Raw genomic sequence first — 26,549 nt, forward strand, 5'->3', positions numbered from 1 at the left:
AGCATACATGGTGGTAGAAAATTAACGTTATTGTAAATGAGGCAATACTTAAACCGGCACCCCGAAGTGAAAATGTGGGCCAGTTAACACTCAGAGTTAAATTACTCTCGTATATCAGCCACTGCCAAACCGACAGTTGTAACTTGAGGACAGAAGAGTCCAACTTCTACACATCTATACTGAACCATCTATTTAAATACAGTCTATGTTATGTAAAAGTATGTTTTGATAACGCTGAGAGCTACTTATCAGAAAGTGACAGTGTGTGTCATGAGGCTTGCCATCCTGCCTGCGAGAAACCATCACGGGGGGAGTTCTGGGAGCGTTTCTTGGGCAGAGGCGGCAGGGCTGTCCAGCCTCGCTCATGCGGTGTGAAATACCCGGCCAGATCCCAGTGCTAATGCCAGAGTACTCCCCTGGCCTGCCTACCCTGCAGCCCACAGTTTGGCTCCACAGTCAGGCGGTTGGAAAGCTGTATGCTCAGGAGTCCACGCGTTAGCCAGTCCGGAGTAGCTTGCTGAAGAGGAAATTTTTAAAAGCAAAGCGAAATTTTTAAAAGCAAAGTGAAATTTAAAAGATTTCAGCAGTTTCCCAATATTTAATCACTTGATTACTGCATTTACTTCCTCTCTGAGCTTCATATGTGCCATACCTTTTTTCAGCCACTTTAAATCTTATTGTCCCAATTCCTCAGTCTTGTTACTCTGGTGTAGGGGGGTTCCTGCATCCCAGCCTGCCTGACAGCTGAGGTTTGCCTTTGACAGTTGGACAGGCATAAATTTAGGGGCAAGATAAAGCAAAGTAACTGGATCCAGGTGGTGTAATATCTGTGAAGGGAAGAATGCCAAATGTCTCGGCAGCGTATCAGATGCTGGGATATAGTAAGTATAAGCACGTTCCCCAGTAAATCAGACAGAAGAGTATACAACTCCTCGATTGTTAATTACCCATCACTTTGCGTAAGGAAAGTGCCACTGCTAGCTTAAAGGGTATTTAGGATGAAACATCATGTACTGTAGTCCAAAGGAAGAAAGTGGTTAATATCTTCGGGGGAATGGAGGTAAAACATGTAAAACACTTTCTGCTAGAAAAAGTTTAACAATTTCTTTATCAGAGACACTGAAGGAATCAAAAGACATTTTCAGCAATGCAAATGTTTGGTGTTTTGTCTTTTGCAGAATAAAGAATTTTTACAAGAGAAGATGTTGCAGAGAGCACCAACAATCACTGAAAGATCCAAAAAGGTACTGAAAACCTCCTGGGCTTTTGTTGTTACAGTCATACTAGGGTTTTATTTTTTTAAGCTTGTGTTCACCTTTTTAATGAGAATTATTGTAGTACGGCATTTTCTAGATACAGACCTAGACATTTCAATAAAATACTCAAGTGACCTGGCAGATGGTGCAACCTGAAGATTCTCTTGTGCTATTTCTCCTAAAAAATATCAACCGTAGAAAATGTCTGCTTGACGTATCCGTTCTCTGTCTTTGTGCTGAGCAGGTCCGGAGAGTCCCAGGTTCCAGCGGACGTCTTCATAAGACTGAAGATGGTGGCTGGGAATGGAGTGATGATGAACTAGATGAAGAAAGTGAGGAAGGCAGAGCAGCAATTTCACAGCTCAGGGTGGGTCCTCAAACTCTGATAGCTCTGTTGTCTCTGTTTTATTTTCTAACTGTGGTACGTCTAAATATCCCTGGGAAGTGTATGGCCTTGTTTTAAGTACGATACACAATAGATTATAATCTCTCCCCTCAAGTCTGTAGCCAAACCAGAGAAAGCAGACTGAATGCTGAAGAAATTGTATTGATCTCTTTTCTATCATCATTCTGGGGCCCAGCTGGTCTCATTCAGGGATGCTGAGCATAATTGGGAACATGAATTCAGACGGTCTGCTCCCAGCTCAGCATACTAATTCACTTGAGCTAGGATATTTTTGTTTTTAAGGGTGCTGACAGTTTGAGATGCTTTCTTCTGGAAGTGTCAGGAGAGGTTTTGTCCTACTGCCCTCTCCATGATGGAACTGAAATCAATAGGGCTCATGCGTACGGCTGATACCCGAAACACACAGGGCCTGGTTCTGTCCCCTCAGTTACACTGAAATCGATTAGTGCTAGTAGAAAATGTTAGGGCATCCATGAAGTCACAAGGAGTGAATTGATCTAGCACTTGAAAATCCTCAAAAAAAACACCACCTCCTCCTCTCCCAACAGATATGCAAAAAACCTCAAACCCAGACTAACCTGGAGAAACACAGGGAAGTAATGAATCAACTAAAAGATTACAATAAATTTCCAGTTTGTCTTCCTCCCAGTCGTGAGCAGTATGGATTTTGACTGTAATGGCTTGCCTCTTCCCTTTTCACTACAGCAGGTAGCTTGAAGTGGACTATGCATTTTAATCATTCTGTAATTGAATTAGTGAGGCAGTGAAGGATTTTTAGAGGAAGGTTTTCAATAGGAAAGGATAAAAAGGCAGTATTGGTTTGAAGCATCTAGCCCTTAGCAACTTCAACTTCTCTTTCTCAATTTCTCTTTCATTGCTTTTTATTCTACTGGTGTTCTGTATAGACACTTAAGATTTTGCATCTTTTTGATACCTTTTGAAATTCTTGTGTTTTTTAAAGGCTGCTGTTGATACAGTAATTCCATACTTTGTGGAAACAACTATTGTGTCTTTTTAGAGCTTACTTTATCTAGTTTCTTATTGCACGGTCAAGGAGGATCTCTTGGTACCAGGTGGATACTATTGAAATTCTTGCTCCTTTATAAGCTGAAATCTTCTAAATTTGTCTTTTAGGTATAATATCAATTTTTTATTTGATATTAATGTATAATATATATATATAGTGCATATACTGGGATATAAATATATAATATTTTAGGAGGGAATATTGTGAAAGACCCTAACTCTGTTTCAGAGATTAGAGACATGACAGAACAAGTTCTAAGCTCAGGATACTGTGACTTAGCACTGTTTACTGTGTTTTGAACAGTGCTTACTTGTTTTATTCCTCTTAGGCAGAAAAGAGCAGATTAATACACATGTTTACAAGCTTCTTTTCAAGCCTTTTTTTTTTTTTTTCTTGGAGCTTTGGCATATTTCCTTATACTGCTGTTAGTTCTGATCTCTCTAATTTGGGCCATGGTTGGCCTTTACTTGTAGGTCTCCCGTTCAAGAAACCTTTAGGATGGCTGTTGAAGCAGTAGATATCAATTAAATTACCTAAATGTAGATGTATATTGCCATTTTGGAGGCATCCCAAATCTACCCATGTAGATGTAATGCAGAACTTTGGGAAACCTGTACCTTTCTGGAGGTCAGGAAGGGCACCATGGCATCTTAGAACTCACTACACGTCTGCCTAGGTGCTTGAATCCTGCTCTGGCTTTCTCATGCGCAGCTTCCGAGTCATTTTCTTCAGCCTGAAGATGAAAGGATAGGAACGCCTGTACACCTCTTGCATCCTTTTTGAGCAATCTTAGGACTTGTATGTAAACTGCCAGTGTTTGCCATGGTGGTTGTGTTGAGGACTGGTGTTGAGGAGTAGTGTTAATCCTGTGTTTTGACCATATTTGAAACACAGGGTGTGAATTTCACCTGCTTGTAATCCCTCTGCCATTTTAACTAAGTTGTAAGGTAGAATAACTCATGCTAACTAGGTGTCACCTTTTATTCCTGCCTATGGCAGAGGGATTGGACTAGACAGATCTGTGAAAGTCCTTCCCAACCCAAACCGCTCTGATTCTGGCTGTTACCTGCATTTTATTGCTGTCAGTCTTAAAGTAAAAGAATGGCTTGCAGCTTGACTTAATTTGCTAAAATACTTCAGTATTATCCTGCGTAAAAGCTTCTACATAAGTGTAAAGTGTTTGTATTTTTTGTTTGTTTCCATTTTACAGAAAAAATAAGATGAATTTAATATGTACAAATGTGTATTTTGCAAGTCTCTTGCTAGGACTGCACCTGAAAGCAGACAAATATTCATTACAACCAACCAGAAATATCTGCCCAATTCAATGAATAAGCTGACTTGCTGGCTCAATGTTACCTTTTGGGTGTAAAGACTTACTGAACTTCTTTGCTCTTGGTATTTAAAACCTTGAATTTGGATTACAGCAGTTGTGCTGTGTGGGCTTTTAAATCATTCACCTTCCATTACTCAATAAATCTGTGCAGTGGCACGCTGTGTGGTCACATTTCACTGGTTACTCACATCATCTCCGATTACACAAGCAAAAGTCAGTTAAAACTAATATATTTCAGCACATCATCAAAGTCATCCTATTTGTGCCTTAATTAGGTAAACATCTTTTAATGTTTGTCCTATTTCCTTTCTGTCTGTTCATGTTTTTCCTTAGTTTACCTCTGTTTGCCATTTATCTGAGTTAGTTGTTAGCTGTGGGGCAGGGCCAGCGTTTCCATACTTGTCTGTACAGTGTCTAGCACACTGTGATCTTTCAGAGAAGCTCGTTTTGAGTTATTCCTTGAGGCATCCGGGTACTCTTGGATATGAGCTTTGTGCCTGAAAGAACGGTGCTGCAGCCGTGGCCTGCAGATGTGGAGCATGGCTGTTTATCTCTGGGCCCAATGCCACGTTTTTCATCTTGCCTGGTAACTGTCAAGTGAAGACTCAACGTATTGAGATGGATTTCAGGCTTTACCTTTCCAGCTGCCTGACGTTTTTCCTGACACTGTCTGCACATAGTCATCGTGAAGGAACTGTTACTACTTCTCCTCCTGTCTAGAGGGCTTTTTGCAACTTGCTGTTCTGAGAATAAGACTTTTTAACCTTCTCTCATAGGACTCTCTGGGTCCCGTGTTACAAACTGCTCTGATCTGCATTTGTTAAGGTAGTGGCATTGGTTAGTGCATAAACGGGCTCAAGATAGTGGCATGATGAGACTTATGTTCTTCTGTCAAACTTGTTTTGTCCTAATTCCAATGTGTCTTTGAGACCGTTGTGTGGAGAAGGAACATCTATTTTATTAATCCCTGCATGGACCGAGCCATCCCACCTGTCTATCTCCGCATGGTAATTGGACCTGTTAGAACTCAAAGCTGCAGGCTCTCTTAATTGCAGGGATTTCCAGGAGTACTTGGCAATTCCTTCCTGCTCATGTGAAATAGCTAATGCACGTTATCTTTGGTTTACTGTTAGCAAAGATTGGTCACATTGCTTTGACTGCGCTTTCCCCTACATTCCACTGATCTCTCTGTTTTACTGCTGAACTTGTGTACAGCCATCAGTTTTCTGCTTTCTCTCACAGAGAGCACAGCATAATGCAGAGTCCAAGGGCAAGGAGAGCAGGCGAGAGGTTTTTTTCTATAAATTAGCACAAGTAAGGCTGATTTTTTTTTTTTTTTTTTTTTTTTTTTTCCCCCCTCTGTTCCCTCTCCCACAAGGTTTTGTATGGTTTAAGCAAGTTGGTTTGCAAACTAGTTCCCTAAGTGTGTGAAGAGGATTTGTTTCCTAGCAGAATTATGCAAGGCAGATTTGTGTGGCTTATCCTTTTCTGCAAGACTTGGGTAGCTTAAAATGGATTTTGCCATGTTGGTGCACAAGTAATTTGATCCAATCTGAGTGATCATCAAGAGTACTGGGTTTTGCTAATGGTTAACAGTGATAGCAGCTTAGGGTATTGTATACCACTGTGTAAATATCAGCTGCAAATTCTGAAACACGACTGCATGTTTTGGGATGGTAGGATACGATTAGGTTGCCAACAAATTGTGTGGTGTCCCTTTTATTGTGCATCTTAATACATATATGTAACTTGAAAGCAATTACGTATATTTCATATGTTTGGTATGGTTCTGACAAGTCCTAGTCAATAAGTTTTGCTTTTGTCTGGGCAATGACAGCTTTGTCTCTGTTTTTCAGTCTCCCAGAGTGAAAGAACCTGTACAGAATTCTGAGGTAAGTTATAACTGCAAATGGCTACATGAAATGATGATTTCTAGTTACTGCTGTTGTTTCAAGCAACATGTTTTTATTAGCCTTTGAAAACAATATTGTGTGAAGCAGAAGCTAGTATCTAGCTGAGCTCTACTTGAAAACATCCCTATAAAAGGAATTGTTGTCTGTGCGATGCCAAGAGGTCTTCCTGAGTCAAGTTTGGTGTATATCTTTTCAACTTTACTTGCTATGGCAAAAGTCTGTATGTTGTAAGATAATGAATTGGTCACAAGAATAATCTAAGCAAAACAATGGTGTTCTGATTTCCTCTTGAAAAAAAACCCTCACAATAGAACACAACTTTAAAATGTGTGTTTTGCATCATCTAAATCACTGGTTTGGAACCTATGCTCAGAACTGTGAAATAAATCTGTAGTAGTATTTGATAGCAAACAAAACTTTGGTTGTAATTTATAATCTGCCTTCAGTTCTGTCCTGGGTTTCTTACCTTAGGAATATTAGTATATCTTATCTTTCAGTGACAGAGACTGCTTATCTTCTAGAGGCTGTGCTATGTCATTCTTTTCCCTACCTTTGTGGAAAGATAAACAGAACTGTCTCCTAGAAATTATTCTTAGGATAGGCTGTCCTGTTCTTTCTTTATCTGTTTCTAAGGATTGATTATAAAGGGAGATCTTAAGACTACAGTTCTGGCACTGTAATTTGATCTGAACTCTAAATTCAAAGAAAAAGCTGAAAACGAGAATCCCTTGGGGATTGTGATACATCCCGTAATATATATTGTGATTTGGATGTCTGCTGCCCAGGTTTTCAATATTCAAGATGACTTATTTTTCCTACAACCTAGCGGACTAAGTTGGAGGGCACACTGAAGAAGTGCCATCAAACTTAGTTCTTTGGCTACCATGCCAAAATCAGTTTCTCTGTTCTGAATAACACAACAGGTAAAAAAGATTAACCTTTCATTTAGCTCTTTTCCCCCAGTCTCAAATTAATTGCATATGATTTTTTTTTTTGCAAGGGACTAACTTTAGTAAGTCCAATCCTTACCCGTCTTGTGTATTTTGAAGGACTTAAGCGCTGAATTCACTTTTCAGCCGAATATCCATATTGCTCTGACTCTGACCTTTGTTTTAAAAATGGATAAATTGTGGATAGTTACCTTAATTCTTTGCTAGGATGTGTTCTCTGAAAGGAATTACAAGTCAAAGGAGAGTGCTCTGCTGTGACTGCATGGCTACTTGGAAATATAAGTAGGACTCAGATTCCGAGAAGGAGGGAAACTAAAGCATAGGGTGCTCTCGTCCAAGCTAGGACGTGACCTGTGTGCATCCAGCCTTGCTGCTGCTGAGTGTAATTTTTGTCCAAGATCTACAGTCATTGTGCTGTCTTGGTTTCTTATCCTTCTTTACTGGTGAGTAAAACTTGCAGATGTCAGGGCAGAAGGGGTCCCTGGACATAAGGAAACATTAAGCCCCTTCAACACCAACTTGGGATCAGTGGTAGTGTCCTGGAGGCCCAGGAATGCCCTTGGCATTGAACTTCTCTAAGTGATTTATGCAGCAAACAAGCACTTTTTGGAAAGCTGGTTCTTGAGTCAGAACTTTTGAGTTCCTTTTCTTATTAAAACGCCTTTTTGCTTGCAGCTATTCCCATCAGCTGAGCCACCAGGTCCTTCACTCAATGCTCCAGCACAGGCACCTACTCAACTACCTCAGGCTGCAGGACAAGTACCTGCACAACCTCAAACTGCTGTACCTCCACCTAGTCAGGCTCCTCCAGCAGCCCCAGCAGCAGCCCAGGTAAGATCAGAAAGCCTTCGTACCAGCTTTCAGCTTTTGTTCTATTCCAGATGTGCTAAAATGATCTGAAGCCATGGAAGTTGCTTGTCTGGAGTTGATTTAGTGCTGCTACTTATGCAGAATTGACAGGTGGTTTGCAAAAGGAAGACAGGCAATGCGGGTGTGGCAGTTTTTCATTCTTATTCTGTGGGTGAGAAGTGACTTTTTATGCTGTTTAGGGAGTGGACTCTGGCTTGAGGCAAGGTTAAAGGTACGAAAAAAAAAAATTTCATTTAAGTGGCAGCTACTCGTTTCTGGTATTTAAGGTGCAGCACAAACGGGCTCTCATTATGTGTCTCAGCATCACTGGCATCTATGGGATAAGAGTGGAGAGAAAAGTGAGAGGAAGAAACCAGAAGATGCAAGTTCTCCAGCCTTCAGAGGAGACACAGGAGGCCTAGGTTAAAACTGTCCTTGTAGCAGTCAAAAATTGTGGAGAAACTCCATCTTTGGGAAGTTCTGAACCTTGTGGTTCAGACATTTCCATTTCAAGCAGAGAAGAGAGAATGGACCTGTGAGGGAAAGTACAGGGAACGCGAAAGCTTGACAAGGTTGTGTTTGATTCTCAGCTGCGTCATCCCAAAATGCAGGATATAGGTCAGATAGGCAGGTGTAGCAAAGTCAGGAAAGAGCTCTGACTTGTGTTTAAAAGAGAAAAGTGAATGACCCATATCATTACTGAGACATTTGGAACATGTCTTGTGGTTTGCTGGATTAAAGCACTGTGGAATTTGCCAGACTTCTGAATGATGGCACCTCTTTTGTAAAAGACACTAATGTTCATATTTGTTGGTGGGCAGAGGCTGCCGCTGTTGGAGGGGGCCAAACTACCATCGCCCTTTGGCAGACCCAAGGGGAAGAGAATTCGCAGTGTTGGTCAGAAAAATAACTCTTGGACTTACTTACTCCTTCCTAGAAATGTTTAATTACTTTTATTTTTAAAAATGTAGAAAGAGACATGTATCACTTCACTGCAGTCGGCTCATGTTCCTGTTCACAAAACTGTTAAAGACAGTAACTGTTAAAGACATTAGTCATTAAACAACAATAGTGGAGTTGGGGTCTGACATATTCTTGGTACAATAAAAGTAGCTTTAATACTTAAACCCCTTCAAATCTCTTGAAAAGGGGCCAGTGTTTAATCCCTGAATTCTATGCAGCAGCAGAAACACCAGCAGCAGTAAAGGCCGAGACTCTCAGTTCGGTAAAATGAAGTAGCAGAAGTACTCAGAAGTAATTTAGAAGTGAAAATACCTGTCAAATTGCTGCTAGATGCTCTTAAAGCCTTTGGTTTCACAAAAAAAGTAACTGAGAGTGTGCACTAATCTGCCAATTAAATTAGTTCCTAGTTACTCTTCGCAATTATATCATGTTTTTAAATCTTTTGTTTGGCGCAAGGATTAAAACACAGGAGGTATTGAAGCTGTCATGAGTGCCCCAAAACCTTAAGTTTTGATGCAAAGCAAGCAGTCTTTCTACGTTTAGCACTTCCAAATGCCATTTTGGCATTTCTCAAAGTTGTGTAGCTTTTACTGTTTTCAAGACAATTGCAGAGAGAACTTCCCGGATTACTATTTAAGCGTGAAGTTCTCCTGTTGTCTTAGCGTGTCTTCTTTTTCACTGTAGTGTCATGATTCCAATGATGAGTTAAACTTTTATTTGTATTTATAGTTGATTGAGGTTATCTCTAGTTTTAAAACCAGAGAAAGGAAGTGTTAATCTGCTTTAAAATGATGTAATCCTATTGCAGGCCCCACCTGTCCCTGCTGCAGCTCCGGTACAGGAAGATACGAAAGTCCCCATCAGCCTTGTACTAAGGTTAAGGTAAGGACACAAAACTACCCTGTTCTGTCAAAGGGAATCTTTGTAGACAGGGACGCTGGAAGACTTCTGTAGTGCGTCTTGCCTTTTAATTAAGAGTGGTGGTTATATGTTGTTTGTCAGCTTGGATTTCATCCACTTGTCCGAAACTGGAACCCAGAAAAGCAGTTCGGCAAGAGCTGTAAATTGAAAGAGGTTTTGATATTTGTGTAAATATTCCTAAACTCGTTATGGGGTGGGAAGGAGGAATTAACCAGGTTCCCTAAAAGGGATCGAGGATCCACAGGTTCTGGCCTTGTGCTGGACCATCTTACTATTCAGGCACAACTTTAGACTTCAGCCAGTTCTGACAGTGAAGAGCTTTTACCCAATTTGAGGCATGGATTCTGATCTATGTCCCTAGAAATAGGCAGAAAAAGGGTTGTAAGCACATTCTATCATTGCACATGTTGACGTTTCTCATTTAAGGAACCTGCCTTTCAGCTCTGTAGACGTCATGGTTGTTGATAGGCATTGTACTGGGACTTTTGAGCATCACCTCCCAGCCATTCCTGGACAGTTGAGTAAGGTGTGTGCATCTGCAGTCAGTGAGTGCTTCCTTCCTCTGAAAGATGTGCTCCAAGGATATATCTGCTGACAAATATGAGGTGCTGGGATAGTGGAACAACATGGTCTTATACCAGAGAGGTGGCACTCAATTATCCTGGACTTCGGCCCACTCAGGCTCTGTCAGGTTGAGAGGCGGACTGTGCCGAGAGCCCTCCTTCCAGATGCACAGCCAAGCGATTAGTTTCTGCCCTTTGAAGGGGGAAGGGTGCAATGAATTCACTTCTCGTCACAGAATGATTATTCAATGACAGTACTTTCTTTTGGGCACTGATCAGTGCAATGAACTGGTGTCTTCTATATAAAATTCTCTTCTTTCCACAGAAATTCAAAAAAAGAGCTCAATGATATTCGATTTGAATTTACCCCAGGGAGAGGTGAGCTAGTGGGAAATTCTGGTGTATGAAGGGGAAGTTTTGTGTTTGGTGTTGTGCAGCTGTGTGTATGGAAACCCTGTATGAGTGTCTGTCCACAATGCCTTCCTAAAGGGCTCGCCTTATGGTTGGGCTTGTAACACTGCTGTTGAGAAGACCCTTCTTGTAAAACTGATCATAGATATGACCAAAGTGCAGCCCATCGATGAATTCCATCTCGAGAGCTTGACAGCGTAGCTCAAAGCTGTCTGACTGCACCTGGTGTACACCCTAATATCCATCTTGCGTAAACAACACTTGTGCTGTTTGGTTTGTATAAGCTTCTTTGGGTTTCTATGTGATGCCTTCATCAGTTGGACGATTTCTATTATGTGGTGACCGGCTCTTGGGTTTCTCCCCTACAGATACTGCTGACGGTGTGTCTCAAGAACTCATTTCAGCAGGTCTTGTTGATGGCAGAGATCTGGTAATAGGTAATTACATATTGTTTTTTCTGTTCTAATCGTTTCAGTACTTTTTTGCATGCTTAAAACGACCTGATTAGTGGGTACTGGGAGAGTTTGCTGTGGCCTTGGTTCTCTACCCCAGTGGCTCTACAAAACTGATGTTAATTCTGGTGACAATTCTGTGCCAGTACATTTAGGCAACCCCCAGCATGGAAGAATATGATCTAGTTGGAAACATTATGAAGCAAATGTTCCTTGTAATGCAAAACGAAGGCTAATTGATGCGTTAGCTGAATCATTATCATCTGACATACATGCATTGCCAAATTGCTGCACAAGCCCGTACTGCTCAAGAGAGGTCTGGGACTGGAATCAGCCAGGCTTTTTTGTTTGAAGTAGGGCTGGGGAGGGATGTGTGAAGTGCGCACGCACTAGGGCAGCAGAACGTGTTGCATGAGTATGAACAGCTACCTCTAGCAACAGTTGGCTAAATAAATGTGTCCTTCTGTGCAGCAGGTGAGACTTCTAAATTTTCAGCGCTGCCATTGTATTTTGACTACAGCAAGCAAAACTGTTCCTTAGACATAGGTAGCAACATCTGGAAAGGCTGCTAGTGTGAAACTAACTGGATTTCCAGGTGCAGTTGGGCAGTTTATTGCTACTAATCCCACCACATCCAGGAAAAAATAACTACCTCTGAAAAAGAAGCATAGTAACAAATGACAGCATTTTCACAGTTTAAAGCTTTAGATTTAAGTAGATTGAGTCTAATTGAGACCTAAACTTTTTATCATTTTAAAAAGTTCTAAGTTTGCTGAGTAATAGAAAGAAGCCTAATGAGTTTGGGATGTTTTTCTCTAGCCTGTCCTAATATTTGCCCATTTTCTTTGTGTGTGTGTGTGATTTCAGTTGCAGCTAATTTGCAGAAAATTGTGGAAGAGCCCCAAGCAAACAGATCCGTCACTTTCAAACTGGTATTTATTCCTGTTCCCTAATTGAACAAGTTGTCACTTGCAAAGAGAAGGCGTTGCATATAGATGCCTGTGATGTCTACTGTGGGCATCTAATGTACGCACTCTAAATCCTCCCTTCTTTCCCAAAGCTTCCTACTGGCAGTATAACAGGGGGCAGTGCAGGTTCCCTGCTTGTGTCCTCTGAGCAGCACCTGGGTTAAATAAGTATGAGACGATGTGCTAATACGAACATTCCCTTATCCTGGCTAATAAGCATATCAAAATGTTACAGAAAGGGTATTTTCTGGGCTTGGAATGTACACTTGGCCAGAAAGAGAAGAAATACTTCAGGGCAAGTACGTGAGCTGAGATGCCACAGACTCCTTTCTTGGAGGAGGGGAGTGGGGAGGCTCCAGATACGTTGTCTGTGAGGAGGAAATGAAGGGGGGGAAAAAAAGAGCGAGGGGCAAAAGAAGAGAATCAAAACTAAGATATGCCGGGAGAGGAGAAATAACGGCAGATCAGTCTGTCAGAGGTGGTGAAATTCAGAGGTAGTTACAGTGGCAAAGCAAAGGCTTATTGATAGTGAAGCAGTAAGTGCCATTATTTTTGACGCTTTCTGTAAGGAGTTGTTTTGCCCCAGTTAGTGCACATAGCCCTCGTCAGAGCAGACATTGGCAAAACTTCAGTCCCAGCCCTTCCTAGCTTAAAAAAAAAAAAAAAAAAAGGAAAAAAAAAACAACCCCAATTTTAACTTTAGGTAGTGCAAACTGCTGAATACAGTACAAAGCTGTCCTGTGACTGCTCCCTCCCCAGACCATACCTGATACACCGCGCTGTGATACGTAGCATGGGATGTATTGGAGGGTAGAGCATGTGTGTTGCTATTTGGATCTCTGTTCCTTGTGTTTCAGGCATCTGGTGTCGAAGGCTCAGATATTCCTGATGATGGCAAACTTATAGGATTTGCACAGCTCAGCATCAGTTAAACAATGGTCCCAGGAGATGTTTCCCAACTGAGAACCCACATGTGCATATTTGTAATGCTTCTGTTAGCCTAAAAAAAAACCACTACTGCCAAAGAATTGAACTACAGCCCCTTCCTAGAAGCTTTAACATTTTCCTTAATAGGATCACAAACCTTCCTGAAATTACCGATGGCGTTTACACCTTTTGTAAACAACTCTCATGTTTTTGTATCTGTCATCTCAAACATGCAGATCCAACACATCATTGCCTGCATGTTCCTTTTATTATTGCCTTACTTTAAAGAAAAATACTACTGAGTACGAAGCAGGGGGTTCCACTGCTCTGATGATCTTGCCTAAATGTTTGCTTACATGTGGTTTCATTTTTTTCACTTGCTATTTTTGCACAAGTTTTAATACTGAACAGATCTTTTTTTTTTGTTCTTTACCTGCTTCTTCTATCAGAAACACCAATGTACATGTTGTTTGGGTCACCTGGAGTGCTGAGAAATCTGCTTCTCTTCAGCTGTGTTTTTTAAAACTGCTGGTTTGAACGCTTGCACCTGAGAAAGCAAGCCAAGTCTTAACCCACGGGAGGGAGAGCTGCCTTCCCTTGTGTTTGTGTTTTTGAGAAGTTCCTTGACTTTGAGGTGTTAGAAGTCAGCTTCCCTTTGTTAACTGCCTTAAATTTTTTTTTTTTTTTTTTTACCATTTTGGTTCTCTCCACATGAGTGCCAGGCGTGGCATGAGGGCTGAACCTTTTAATTTACATTAAGCAGTCCTTCCTCGAAACGTCTTTCATTCTGCATCTTAGATGTAGTCAGTTCTTGAAGCAGACCATGAGGCATTGCTGTCTGGAAACTGGTCTTTCAGATGATCAACAAACTATTTGTGATCAGAGGGAGAGGAGATCTGTGTCACTCTGCATTTGGAGAAGATGCACTTCGAACTGCTCCCGAAACCCAGTCTGTCATGCCTGGCTGCGGCGAGTCCTCCCGACGTGTTTCCCAGTCCTTTGCAAACTGGTACCCGTGGAACCATCCCTGTCGTGTTTTACAGCAATAACGAATAGCCAGTAGAGTGGTAGTACTGGGCAAGCGAGCGCCGGGCTGTGTCCCTCCTGCACTAATCGCTTGGGCCGTCAGCCTTCTCGTCGGCCCAAACCTCGACGTTTGATCAGGATGTCACCGGAACCCTGTCACACACGTATTTAGCTTTTATTTCTATGTGGTGTTGAATTTGAGTTTCTACATGAATAATATAAATTATACTCGGAGTTTGATAAGAGACACTTGTAATGCAATATGTGAATAATAAATGGTGTTGATTATTTTTTTTGTTGTCGTTTCCTACTGTTTCACAGTTGGCCTTTGTATCCGCTATTGGCTCTGGAGTGTTTTCTACACAGAAATTGTAAGCCTGTAATTTAACACACAGATGGAAACGTGCTTGGTTTCCATCAGCGACAAACAATGCAGAAACAGAGTGTTAAAGCAGAATGACTGGGTTCAATTAGGGCTTTTTTTTTTATTTCCAAGTCTTCAGATGAACAATCTGTATTTATATATTGTTCTCTATGAGCAGCTGTGGAAGCTTCCTGAATTGTGCATGTTCTTTTTTTTACCGCCCTTGTTGCTGTTAGCCCCTAGGTGGATATGGGGCATGTCCCCATGGGCTGTTTGCAGCCCCATGGCTGGTGAGTGTGAAGGGGAGGGAGAGGAGAAAGAGGGTTTGGAAGTTAGAGCATCCCGGGATGCTGAGCAGATGCTCTCAGGAGCCCAGGAAGCGGGTGCCCGGTAGTAGGGTGTTGGTGGCGGCTGGGTTTGGCCAAGCATGTGCGTGTGGCACCTCTGGCACTTTCTCCTGTTGGCTGACACAAAGCACTCCCTATGGCTTCCCCCATCGAGCTTCTTGGCTTGGGAAGAGCAGGCTGACATCTTGATTGCCATGTCACCCTGCGGTTGATATGGAAGGGTTGGAAACCCTTAGGATATGGAGACGAGGTAGTCATGGTACAGTAGTATTTTCCCTTCTGCCTGCATGCCGTGGGGACCCCCTTGTTCATTTTTGTACTGGTGCTGAGAAAGGTAGGACTCAAACTGCTCAAACGGAACAATGCAGCATCTTTATTTATTAAGTTATTCCCCACCTTCCCAAAGCCAGGGCTTAAAGAGCTTGAGCTCACACTAACCCAAGGCTCCTTAGTTCTTTAATGGAAAAAATAAGTAAGGAAGAAACTGATGTTTGGTTTTTTTTTTCTTCTATAGATTTCCAGATGTTTTGGGTAGGGATCCAAAATATTTACTTGGGCTATTACAGTTCTAGACAACTGTCTTTTCTGATGTTGTTCCAGTAAGTGCCAATGCTGTTCATAATTGTTTTCCAGTGTCATTAAGAATTTGGTTTTTGTGCAAATTTCTGATCTGAACCTGGAAGCAGGTGGTATTTTTAAGTTAGTTCCTACTTTTAAGGACAATGCTCTGTTAATGAAAACGGATCCTCTTCACAACTTTGGTGTATTGTAGATTATAATGAAAGATGTAAAATATTCAGGCTTTTTTCCTTTTTTGGACTTTGTATTTTACTGCATGTCTCTAATTTTTAATCAATAAAGAACAAATTGTCCATTGCCACATGTTTGGTGTGTGGTTTATGTGTCATTGGGTCGGATGGTGTGTCTTGGGGTTTGTCTGAGGGGGGTCTGCAGCCCCTGGGGCATTTCTGTTTGGGGCGGTGGGAGGTTTGACAACCCCCGGGAAGACTCGGTGAGGAAGGGGCGGGGGTGCTCTGCAGGAGTTGTGTGCAGAAATGGAGCCAGGATGGCACGTAGGATTGTACCCTGAGGGCTTGTCTCCAGTTGAAAGGTTTGCTCCCAGCTCTGCACGCCCTGTGCAGCTGGGGATGAGCTTCCCCTGTCCAGGAACACCTCAGGGTGACAGAGGCTGTTATTAAAGTGAGATGATTTATACCCCGAGAAGTGTTTGGATCATGAACTGTGCTCCCTCCTTTCTACCTCCATGACAGTTGTTCTTTCTGAATTTGAAGCTTCAGGGCAGATCTGCTCCAGAGATGCCTCTGAGGTCTCTTCCTTCTGTTTGTAGAGGAGCCAGGACTTCAAAGAAAAAATGCACTGAGGGTGAGAAGCAGAGCCCAGGCATGTCCCCATCTCTCGTCATCCTGACTGCTCTTAGCTCTACCTGTGCCGGTCCTCTCTGTAAGCACCAGTATCCGCTGCAGCGTACTCGTGTGCTTTGGGCTGCGAGAGCAAGGAGGTGCCTGAAGTCTAAGGTCTTGTCCAAGTGTACAGGTGACAAGACTGTTGGCAGACTCTCAGTAAACACTTTTGTGACCTGGCACTGCGCTGCTGCCATGGCTGTGGCAGTAGATTTGTCAACGGTGAATGCTGCAGTTCAGTCAGTTAAGCTGGGTGGGCATCTGGACAGCTTTCCCCAGTCGTGGTCATCCTTTAACAGTGACCTTGGCTGGCTGCTGCCAGCTGAACCACAACCTTTTAGTGTCACCTAATGTCACGTAAAAGAGAAGTGCCTGGTTGCAAGCAGAGACTGCCTGAGTTCCTCTTGGAAAGCCAACTCTCTGGAGCACTGCACTGGAGAAACCCTGGAGTTTTCCTTCGAGTCCTTCAATATTCCTTGCACGTCTTCCACAAAGGAAGGAAATTTTCAGAAATGAAGGGAAGTGTTACCTGAGAAGTAAAAAAAACCAAAAAACAACCAAAACCTAATATTTCTTACTGGGGGTCCTTGGAAACTTTTCCTTAATGTATGGCTTCTCTTCCCAAGGTGCCCTGTTCTTTCAAACTCTGACAGCTTTGTTGACGTGATTTACCCAGAGCTTGGTGGGGTTTTGTTTGAGTGAGGTCATGGTGCCTCCACTAGTAGGAGCAGAAGGGGTCTTCCTGCTCAGTGTGGGAACAGAGAAATTTCTCCAAAGCTTCATGGACTGCCGAGGGCAAGGTGTGTGGCTTTTGGGAGGGGGATAGAGGTGGTCCAGTTCTATGCATGTTTCCCAGGCCTTTTGGCTGGGAGGCACCCATCTGTGTTTCCTTAAAAATATGCCTGTTGTTGCTTAAAAAAAATAATAATAATCCCACCAAAACAAAAAAAAAAGTGATAGTCTTGGATGGTGGCACTTTCTGAGCTGCCTCTTCCATTTGCTCTCCTTTTGGAGGCTTTTGGGCTTAGTTTGCTATTTTCTGGTTCTTTATTTCTCTTAAGGTGTTTCTCATTATTGGCAGACCCAGAAAACTTTATCTCGGGTGAATGTAACTTCCGAGTTCAGGGCGTGCGGTGGTAAGGGGTGTTCTGAGTCACTGAATCTTGTCCCCTTCATCTAAGCCAACTTCTTTGCAGCCTTTCCAGTATTTGGCCAAACCCTGCTTAAAAAGCCCCAGAGAATTGTATCCCAGTTTTGTCCCCCACCCCTGTCTCTGTAGGAAACCCCTTCACGGATGCTCCCAAAAGTTTTTCATGCTGCTTAAGTCCAGTTACCTTCATCCTTGGATGTGTCCCTTTGTGGGTGCTCACCATGAGGTGTCTCACACCGTCCGCGCCTGTGGGGTTCCCTGCTTCTCTTACCCCATCCTGAACACCTTCTCGCCGTCTCTCCTCCCAGCTGATGACTTTGCAAACGGAAAGTATCCTCCCCTGGAGGGTGTGCACCTTCTGAAATTTCTCTTTCACTTAACGGGAACGCAGCGGGAGGACAAATCCCGATCCAGAGCAGTGCTTTGAATTCGAATTTGCATATTTGTTGTGGCTGCCTACAGCTGCAGGGCTTGTCTGGGGCTTAAGTCCGGGTTCCAGCGCTGGGGAAGCCTGGCTCTGCAGATGCAGCTGCCAATGTCAGGCGTCGGGGAAATTTTGAAAGCGGTTGGTGATTTTGGGCCGTTTCAGAAATGGCTGGTGCTGCTCACCTTGTTTCCCTGCCTCGGTGTGGCTTTCCACCAGTTCTGCCAACTTTTTATGGTTCCACACGTGCCACATCACTGCGACACCAGCTGGATCCGTGCCGTGGGCCCCAACCTGACCGAGGAAGAGCAGCTGAACCTCACCCTGCCCCGGGACGCGGACGGGGCGTACGAGCAGTGCTTCATGTACTCGCCGGTGGACTGGGACCTCGACTCCATCACGGCATATGGCCTGAACGCCACAGAGAAATGCAGCAGTGGTTGGGTGTACCCCTCAGGCCATGATGTGACGTTGGTCACTCAGGTTTGTAGTGTGTGTTTGTTTCTGTTTGCTTTGTGCTGTGGCAAATGGTGCTTTGAAGGCTGCGGTGTGCTGAGCTCCAGCAGGGCATGCCTGGAGGCAGTGCTCCCTCTGTGCTTTGGCTTTGGTGCACAAGATCTTCCCAGATTGCAGCAGATTGATTCTTCCTGACCTTTACCAAAAGCCATGGAAAGGTGTGTCGCGGACCTATGCCCTGGTCAGGTCCTGAGGAGGCCATCTCAGCCCAGAGATGTGACTCAGCTCCAATCAACCATTGCTGCTTCCTCACCTATTGTTGGAAACCTCCAGCAATGGGTTCCTGCCCTTTTCCCTGGTCCTTGGTCCTGGGTCTCGGAATCCTCCAGCCTCCTGTAAATGTGGTGCCCAACTCAGTCTCACCAATGCTGCCCAGAGCAGAACAGACCTCATTTCCCCGGTCTTAAGTTCTGGCAGTGTTTCATACCAGTCCTCTGACTCCTGCTTCTCCAGATCCATGAGAGCCATGACTGGTGTCTGACTGACCCTCCTGGGCTTCCCTATTTAAACCATGACAGAGAGGAACGGATGAAGCTTCTTTGTGTCCCAGACTCCTTCTAGCATGGAACCAGGAGGCAGACAGGAGAGATGGCAGGATCAGGCCTGGGAAAGGCTCCTGAGCTCATGGACATACGTGATTCTGCTTTTAGCAAGGTTTGGCCTGTCCTGTCTCCTGCTGATGAAACATAGCCCAAGGTGAACAGGGGCACCTCAATTTCATCCTCTGAGGTTCCCAGTTGACTTGAACTGACCCAATTTGTGTCGTCCAGCATCTCTGCCTGGTGCGGTGTCTGCATGCTTCTCTCTATCTTTGGTGCTCCCTGCTTGTAGTTGCTGAGCTGGGCTTGTCCCGAGGGCAGCGTTTCTCCACTGGCTGCCCAGGGAGCTGGTGTACCTCCAGGTTTGACCCTTGTGGGTGCTCTGGTCAACACAAATGGGGCAGCCATGGTCTGGTTTCCATCATGCTCATGCAATGCTCTTCCTGTGGATCTGTGGGCAGGACAAGGAGTATCCAAGTTGCTTTTGAGTACTTCTGAAGGCTTTGCCTCATGGACCTCCAAAAGGGGCCCCAGGCATCCCTACATCAGGGATGGGCTGAACAGAGTTGGTTTCATGTTCTCGATGGTCACTTTAAGGCAGGAAGGCATTTGAGCTGAGATTTGCCAAACCTGCCTCAAGCGGCATTGCCCTGTGTCAGGTTTCTCCCCTCCCTATATGCCTTCCCCAAGTCTTCCCTGCATATAGCCCCCACCAGCCTGCGGGGTGGCCCCAAACTGGTGGGAATGGTGGACTCCCATGCATGGGTTACTCATGGTTGCACCGGGAAGCAGAAGATGAAGGAAATAGAGTCTCCTGTCACCTGGGTCCACAGCCAACTGGCCACCTTCCTTGTCTCAGCTCTGCCCACCCATTACCATCCCTCCCTTTATTCCCCTGGACTTTTCCCAGGTCTGCATCATGCTGGGCTGCCTTGGCCCCTCTGAACCTTGCTTACCCGAGTGGAACCGCTGGGGACCATCTCAGCAGTTCAGCAAAAGCAGCACTTGCAGTTGCTTTGGAGAAGAGTCTTTATCCCCATGAATGTCACCTGGTTGTGGCAGAGGGGGGGACCCCGGTTGCCTGAAATAGGGGTCTATCTGCTCCAACTGGCAGCAGGTACCGTAGGTTCGTGGGTGGCACAAAGATGATTAATATATTACACAGTGTACTTAGGACAGGCAAAACATCAGGCATTAAGTCTACCCTGTCTTTACGTATTTGTGGTGGCTCCCTATGACTGCAGAGCTTATCTTAGGTTTAAACATTAATTCCAGCCTTCTGGAAAGTCTGTCCCAGCACTGTCCTGCTCCAGACACAGCTGCCAATGTCAGGCGTCGGGGAAATTTTGAAAGCGGTTGGTGATTTTGGGCCGTTTCAGAAATGGCTGGTGCTGCTCACCTTGTTTCCCTGCCTCGGTGTGGCTTTCCACCAGTTCTGCCAACTTTTTATGGTTCCACACATGCCACATCACTGCAACACCAGCTGGATCCGTGCCGTGGGCCCCAACCTGACCGAGGAAGAGCAGCTGAACCTCACCCTGCCCCGGGACGCGGACGGGGCGTACGAGCAGTGCTTCATGTACTCGCCGGTGGACTGGGACCTCAGCTCCATCATGGCATATGGCCTGAACGCCACGGAGAAATGCAGCAGTGGTTGGGTGTACCCCTCAGCACAACCGCCGTCCCTGCTGACCGAGGTCTGTAATCGCCTTTTGACGTGCCGGGGATGTGGAAGGGAAGGGACACCCAAAGGGCTGCCCTGCCCTGTGGTGCTGTTGAAGCCGGTGCCAGCCATCGTGCAAATGGGCTGGGCTGAGACTTACATCAGGTGTATTTTGGGGACCTTGGATCCACCACCCAGTCCCCAAGGGTGCTTCTGGAGAGGTTGCCTGCAGGCAGGCTGCAACATGGATTTCCACCAGTGGAGTCAGTGGAGAGATTAATCACTCCTGGTGGGATCTTTTGGGTCTACTTGCACCATCTGCCCCTCTGCAGACTGAGGGCAACTTTCCAACCTGTCCCTGTGCACAGCTTTGTGCTTCGGACACCCTGGCCAGGGGAAGGAGGCAGGGCTCAGAGCCTGGTTTCTGGTCCCACGCACGCTGGAGAGCTGTCGGGGTGGGTGGCTGTGGGGTGGCTGTTTTGGGGTCTCAGCGTGGAGTCTCCAGCTCAGGATTGTCACAAACAGATTGAGTTCCTCCTCACTCTGTGTGGAGGTACCAGGTTTGAGAAGGAGAGGAAACCTTGCAAAGCCACAGGTCTGATTGTCACCAGTGGATTCTGTAACACCAGGAATGCTGCAGTGAGCGGTGCTAAACTTCTTTCAGTGCTTTCTGACCCTCTGTATTTCCTATACCTGATCTCCCCCGTGTGACTCTGTACGGATGCCCTCTAGATGCTCGCAGCTGCAGAACATCCCTTTATCAGAAACTGGTTGGCCCAGGAACCTGCGTTGCACTTATCCTTTTTCCTTTGGGAGAGAAGGCAGTCTAGGAGAAGGAACGTGCTGGGACTTCTGTCCCAAGTCCCACTTTAAGCAAAACTTCCCACCCAGAAGGCTCTCCTGGGGGTGCCTGGGCTGCAGGAGGAGTCCTGCACGTCCCAGTGCTCGGGAGAGGGTCACCACTGAGTGCCCAACAGGCTTGTCCCACCTTTGACTTGTGTGTCATGTGCATACCATAGAGACTCACATCCTTGGAAGTGGGATCAGAAAGTATCTGGAGCCTGTTGAGAACAAAAGCATCTGTGTTTCCTTCCTCCAGTTTGACCTGGTATGTGACAGGAAGGAGCTGAACGACATCTCCCAGTCCATCTACATGGTGGGGCTGTTCCTAGGAGCCATGATCTTTGGGCCACTCAGTGACAGGTGAGGAGACACGACCACCCGTCCAGAGTCTGTGCAAAGCTGCTGGTGCGCAGAGCAGCACGCTGCTCCCAGCCTGGCTGGGCACTGCACCCTCTGCATTTTGTCACCGCTCCTCACTGACTGGGACCCTGACCAAAGTCCTCAGGTCCCGTGAGGACATGGCCGCACAGCGGGTGGAGGGGAGAAGGGCACCGCGTGTGTGCAGGGTGCTTCACATGTCAACCCAGAGTGTAGTCTCAGCCTTATCACCCTCAGGATAGGGCGATACGATCACTGTGTAACCCTCTGGGCTCTTCCCCATCTCCACGGGGTCTCTCCAGATACTGACTGTGCCTTCCCTCTTCCTCCCCAGGATCGGCCGCCGGCCAGTCATTCTGATCTCCGTCTTCCTCCAGGGCTGCTTTGGTGTAGGAATTGCCTTAGTGCCCCATTTCTATGTGTACATGGCCTTCAGGTGTGTCGTGGGGGCTTCGGTGTCAGGGATCACCATGACGATACTGGCCTTAGGTGAGTAGGATGCCCATGCCCTGAGGCAGACAGACGTAGCATCTCAAGATGCAATAAGAAAGGTCTGCAAAGAAATAAAAACTCATCATGTATGACTTGAAAAATACTGAGGTGAGGACAGGTCTTGTTCTGCGCTGCCCTTCGGCACTTTGGCATCTCCCCAATGCTGAATGAGAGCCACAGGGAGCATCTGTCCCATGACAGTGCACAGAGGAGGGGGAGGGGGCAACCTCCAAGATCAGGAGGTCAGTGCAGGGAGGGTTCTGGGACATGACTGATTTGGGCCCCAGCTCTGTATCAGTGAGGGGCTCTGTGGATGTACCTGAACTTCATGACCTCTTGCAGAGGACCAGGACACCCTGACAATAAGGAGAGGTGATTCATCTCATGGAACACTGGTGACCTGCAAGTGTGACCGATGCCAGAGCTCTGACTGCCGGCCTCCTCTCCTGATGTCCTGAGAGCTCTTCTCCAGGGGAAACACCCTGTTTGTATCTGGGGAAATCATTCGCATGGATGACTGAACTTTAATTCTTCTTTTCAGCTACAGAATGGATTGGTGTCTCCTCCCGACCAAAGGCAGTACTGATTTCTCACTGCTGTTTCGCCATCGGACAGATGCTTTTGGCTGGCTTGAGTTATGGCATTCGCAACTGGAGGCTGCTGGAGATTGCGGGATCTGCTCCTATATTTGCCTTTTTCTTCTCCATCCAGTAAGTGGGACATGGGCAGAGGTTCCTGAAGACATGACAGCAGTGGGTGTGAGGGGTAGCAGTGAGGAGGCAACAGCTCAGGAGCAGGCTGGGTCTTTCCCATTGGAGTGCAAATGCTGGAAGGACTTCTGCAGAGGTGAGCACATCTCCCTGGGGCACTGGACCCCTGAAAGAAGCAGATGCTTTGCTTCAGGTCTTCAAATGTGGCCTTTGGGGATTAAATGTAGGGTAATTAGATGCCCTCCAACACATGTGATACTCATCGCTTGCTGGATGTGGTTGCAGGGAGATGGGCTATGGAGAAACTCAACAGGTCACAGCAGCATCTCCTGATTTCATCTCCTTGGCAGGGTGCTACCAGAATCAGCTCGGTGGCTGGTGACAAAAGGCAGAATAGAAGAAGCTAAGAAGGTCCTTCAGAAGGCAGCGTCCATCAACAAGCGCACCATCCCACCAGCACTCCTTGAGCAGGTACCTGGAGAACTTCTTGGTGTCTTCAGAGGCTCTCCTCGGCGCTTGGGTTTGTAGCAGCCACTGGAGCTGAGGTCATCTGATAAACATCTTTCCGTGCCCGCTGGGGATGATTTGAGGGTGGATTGTGGGTGACTCCAGCTTCAGCTGCGTTGTACAGGGGTGAGGTCAGGGAAGAGGCACAGGTTTTGCTGAGGCTCAGCCTGGAGCTTTCTGGAGTCCACCTTGGGCTATGGAAAGGACACAAATGCTTCCCTGGCTTTTCTTCTGTGAGAATTTCAGGAGTGCTGAGGAGGAGCACAAGGTCTCTGTCTAGTTGTGGTTTTCCATGCATAACTGCCCGAAGGTGGGTTACCTCCTTGCCCCCCTCAAAGTCCCTACCCTGGGGAAATGTTCATCCCAAGGAATCTCTTGGTCACCAAATTAGTGCGTTGGACACCCAGAGCAGATGCAGGAGCCCAGCCCCACTGGGCTGCCCTCCCTCCCACAGCAGTTTGGGGTCACAAGCCTGTCCTGCCGAGGCTTTCCTTTGACTGCAGATGGGAAATAGCCAAGGGTTTCCTTTGCCATGGTTTGACTCTTTGGCTTTCTGCATTTTGAAGTTGAAGCCTGAGAAACAGACCCAGTCTGGAAGTACTCTGGACCTCTTTCGGAAGAAGCACCTCCGGAAGGTGACTTTAATCATGTCATGCGCCTGGTAAGACGTCCCCTGGTCCCCTCTTTCCAAACTTCTAGGTGAAGAAAAGAACAGATTGATGGTTAGTCATAACTGTAAATTCACCTTATGGGTTTTGGGTGTTATTGATGGGTATTTCTCTTTCTGGCTATACAAGATGCTATGTGGTTTGTGGGAAAGTTTAGACCCATCCCAGATTTGGCAGCCCTGTGGGATTCATTTGGTTTTGTGTCCGCCTGAAAATGACTTGGCTTGGACAAAATGTTGTCACTGGAGATCAATATTGTGTTTGCTCATGGCCAATAGATATGCTCAGTACCATGCTGCCCGGCTTTCAGGTTTGTGAACAGCCTTGTCTACTATGGGCTGAGTCTGAACGTGACAAATTTTGGTCTGGACATCTACCTGACACAGCTTGCGTTTGGAGCAGTGGAAATCCCAGCCCGTGTTGGTTGTATCTTCATGCTTCAGTGGTTTGGGAGGAAGAAAACCCAAGCTGTTCTCCTGCTGCTGAGTGGCCTGGTGTGTCTGATCATCACTGCCATCCCTGAAGGTGAACAACCTCTTCCCATCCTGAGAGGACAACGTCTGGGACAGGGAGGCACAGACCCCCATCCCTTTCCTTGCTAGTGCAGGTCCTGTCCTCCCAACCAGACTGGCTCACATCTCCCAGGGCTTGAGCTGACGCTGGTGCCAAGGCCACAAGGGACTTGGTTAACTCTCCAAGGACCATTCTGACAAGCAAACTTTTGCTTGCCGATTGCAATAGGAGAGGGTAGAGCTGAGCCCGGTAGGCCGCTTGTTAGCAGAGTTGTCCTCTGGGAAAATTAATACATGGGGAGGTGAGCTGATGGTTGCAAAGAGCACTGAAGGCGACCCGCAGGCCAGAGCTGCCCTTTCAGGCACTGTTCAGAGGTGATAGCTCTCTGCAGGTGAAACAGTTGCGTCCCCAGCCTCCATCCCACTGCAGTGCTGGGCTCTCCCTCCTCCCACAGTGGCGGTCTCTTCTTCTCCCCACAGACCAGCCTGTGGTGACCACCATCCTGGCCACCATTGGCAAGTTTACTGCCTCGGCCTCCTTCTCCACCTCCTACGTCTACTCTGCAGAGCTCTTCCCCACCGTCATCAGGTGAGGTCTCCCCACACATCAGGGCTTCCCTCCACCATGGCTGGTGGCAGTGGGGGGGCAATAGCCCAGTAGTCCCCATGGCCACACTCGGTCCCACAGTGGCCCAGGGGATGCCGAGCCCTGCCTGCACCTCCCACTGCCCCTCGCTCCCCCAGGCAGACCGGCGTAGGGCTGTGCTCGATGTCGGCTCGGGTGGCGGGGATCATGGCCCCACTGATCCGCCTCCTGAGTCGATACCACCGGGCCATCCCCATGGCCATCTTTGGGAGTGCCCCTGTGATGGGAGGGCTGCTCTGCATCCTGCTGCCCGAGACCCGCGGCACTGACCTGGTGGACGACACAGGGCACAGCTGCCCTTCAGCTGAGGTGGGTACCCGGCAGTGCCTGTGCTGCCTCTCAGGCAGGGGCATGGGGTGCCCGCACTGTGGGAGACCATTGGTATTGCATGGGCTGGGGGTGTCTTCGGGGGCTTACACTGGTGGGAGGGCAAGTAGTGGGGCTGCCCTACTGTGGAGGGAAGTGAGGAGGCCCCATAACCCTCCTTATGGTGGTCATCCCTTCATTCCTGTCCACGGGATGGAACGACTCCAGAAGTGGCCAGTGCTTTGCTTGCCTCACCCTGCGCTCCCCAGGGAAGGGCCAGTGCCTCGTAGCCATGTCCTCTTTTGGCCTCGCGTAGCTCCCAGCACCCCATTGCTCATGGGACTAGGTAGAATTGCACCGATATTTTTGTTGCCCTGCTGGGAGAAGGGTGTCCATGAGGGCCCAGAGAGCGAGTGGTGAATGGGAAGTCAGGTTGCTGAAGGCTGCGTGGCTTGGAGAGGCTGCTGTCAGCTCATAACAGGTCTTATTTTGCTTTCCCTTTCATCAGGTCTGTGAAAATGCCAACAGCAGCTCTGAAAATGGACACGTGAAAGGAAAAGATGGTGGGCAAGACAAGGACTACACAAAGACCACTTACTTCTAGCTGGGCCTGCAAGCAGCTGTAGTCAAAGGCAACCTAATGCTGTGCCGGCACTGAGGACAGGCAGGGTCTCCGTTTGCAGGACACCATCACCTCTCAAGCCATCACTGCCACTTCTTGTCTTTCCTTTTCTTTTTTTGCCTTCCTGTATCTCCATCTATAGCTTGTCCTCAGGCACTGCATGCTGTCTCTGGTGTTCAACAGCGCCCTCGATGGAGGAAACCTGAGGCTTTTCATTTAAAGAAACAAAGCGAGAAATCAGAAACCAGGATGGATGCAACATTTTTCTCTTCCTTTTTTCTGTCCCATCTCCAGGAACGTGAGACTGTAAACTTTGAGTGAGACACCTGCTAGAGCGTTGAACAGACTTGCAAAGGAGTGCTGTGCTCACTGAAGAGAAAGCCAGAGCAGATGCAGCCCCGAAAACAATCTCATGCTTGCAATAAGGAGTGATTTCCCTTGACTGTCTAGCATGGTCTTCTCACTCTCTCTTA

General features: G+C 46.5%; 2 protein-coding genes across 2 annotated transcripts in view; both read left to right on the plus strand.

Moving 5' to 3' along the window:
* The window catches only part of OXSR1 (oxidative stress responsive kinase 1), a 92,908-nt gene extending 77,347 nt beyond the window's left edge, over positions 1-15,561 (plus strand). The window contains exons 10-18 of the mRNA XM_082479359.1: positions 1,179-1,244; positions 1,501-1,623; positions 5,882-5,917; positions 7,564-7,719; positions 9,509-9,582; positions 10,510-10,562; positions 10,964-11,032; positions 11,915-11,979; positions 12,873-15,561. Coding sequence (XP_082335485.1) covers positions 1,179-1,244; positions 1,501-1,623; positions 5,882-5,917; positions 7,564-7,719; positions 9,509-9,582; positions 10,510-10,562; positions 10,964-11,032; positions 11,915-11,979; positions 12,873-12,947 — 717 coding nt within the window. The 3' untranslated portion in view covers positions 12,948-15,561. The remainder of the gene's footprint in view (positions 1-1,178; positions 1,245-1,500; positions 1,624-5,881; positions 5,918-7,563; positions 7,720-9,508; positions 9,583-10,509; positions 10,563-10,963; positions 11,033-11,914; positions 11,980-12,872) is intronic.
* A 4,493-nt stretch (positions 15,562-20,054) lies between these two features.
* LOC309669107 (solute carrier family 22 member 13-like) lies at positions 20,055-26,058 on the plus strand (the record flags this gene model as incomplete). The annotated part of the gene is made up of 10 exons (XM_082479710.1): positions 20,055-20,426; positions 21,492-21,595; positions 21,948-22,102; positions 22,647-22,815; positions 23,166-23,286; positions 23,889-23,983; positions 24,301-24,515; positions 24,983-25,091; positions 25,247-25,457; positions 25,963-26,058. The coding sequence occupies 10 exons, from the start codon at positions 20,055-20,057 to the stop codon at positions 26,056-26,058; spliced, it is 1,647 nt and encodes a 548-aa protein (XP_082335836.1).
* Positions 26,059-26,549: the final 491 nt, after the last annotated feature.

The sequence above is a fragment of the Vanellus vanellus genome (assembly GCF_965231255.1).
Source record: "Vanellus vanellus genome assembly, chromosome: 2".
NCBI lineage: Eukaryota > Metazoa > Chordata > Aves > Charadriiformes > Charadriidae > Vanellus > Vanellus vanellus.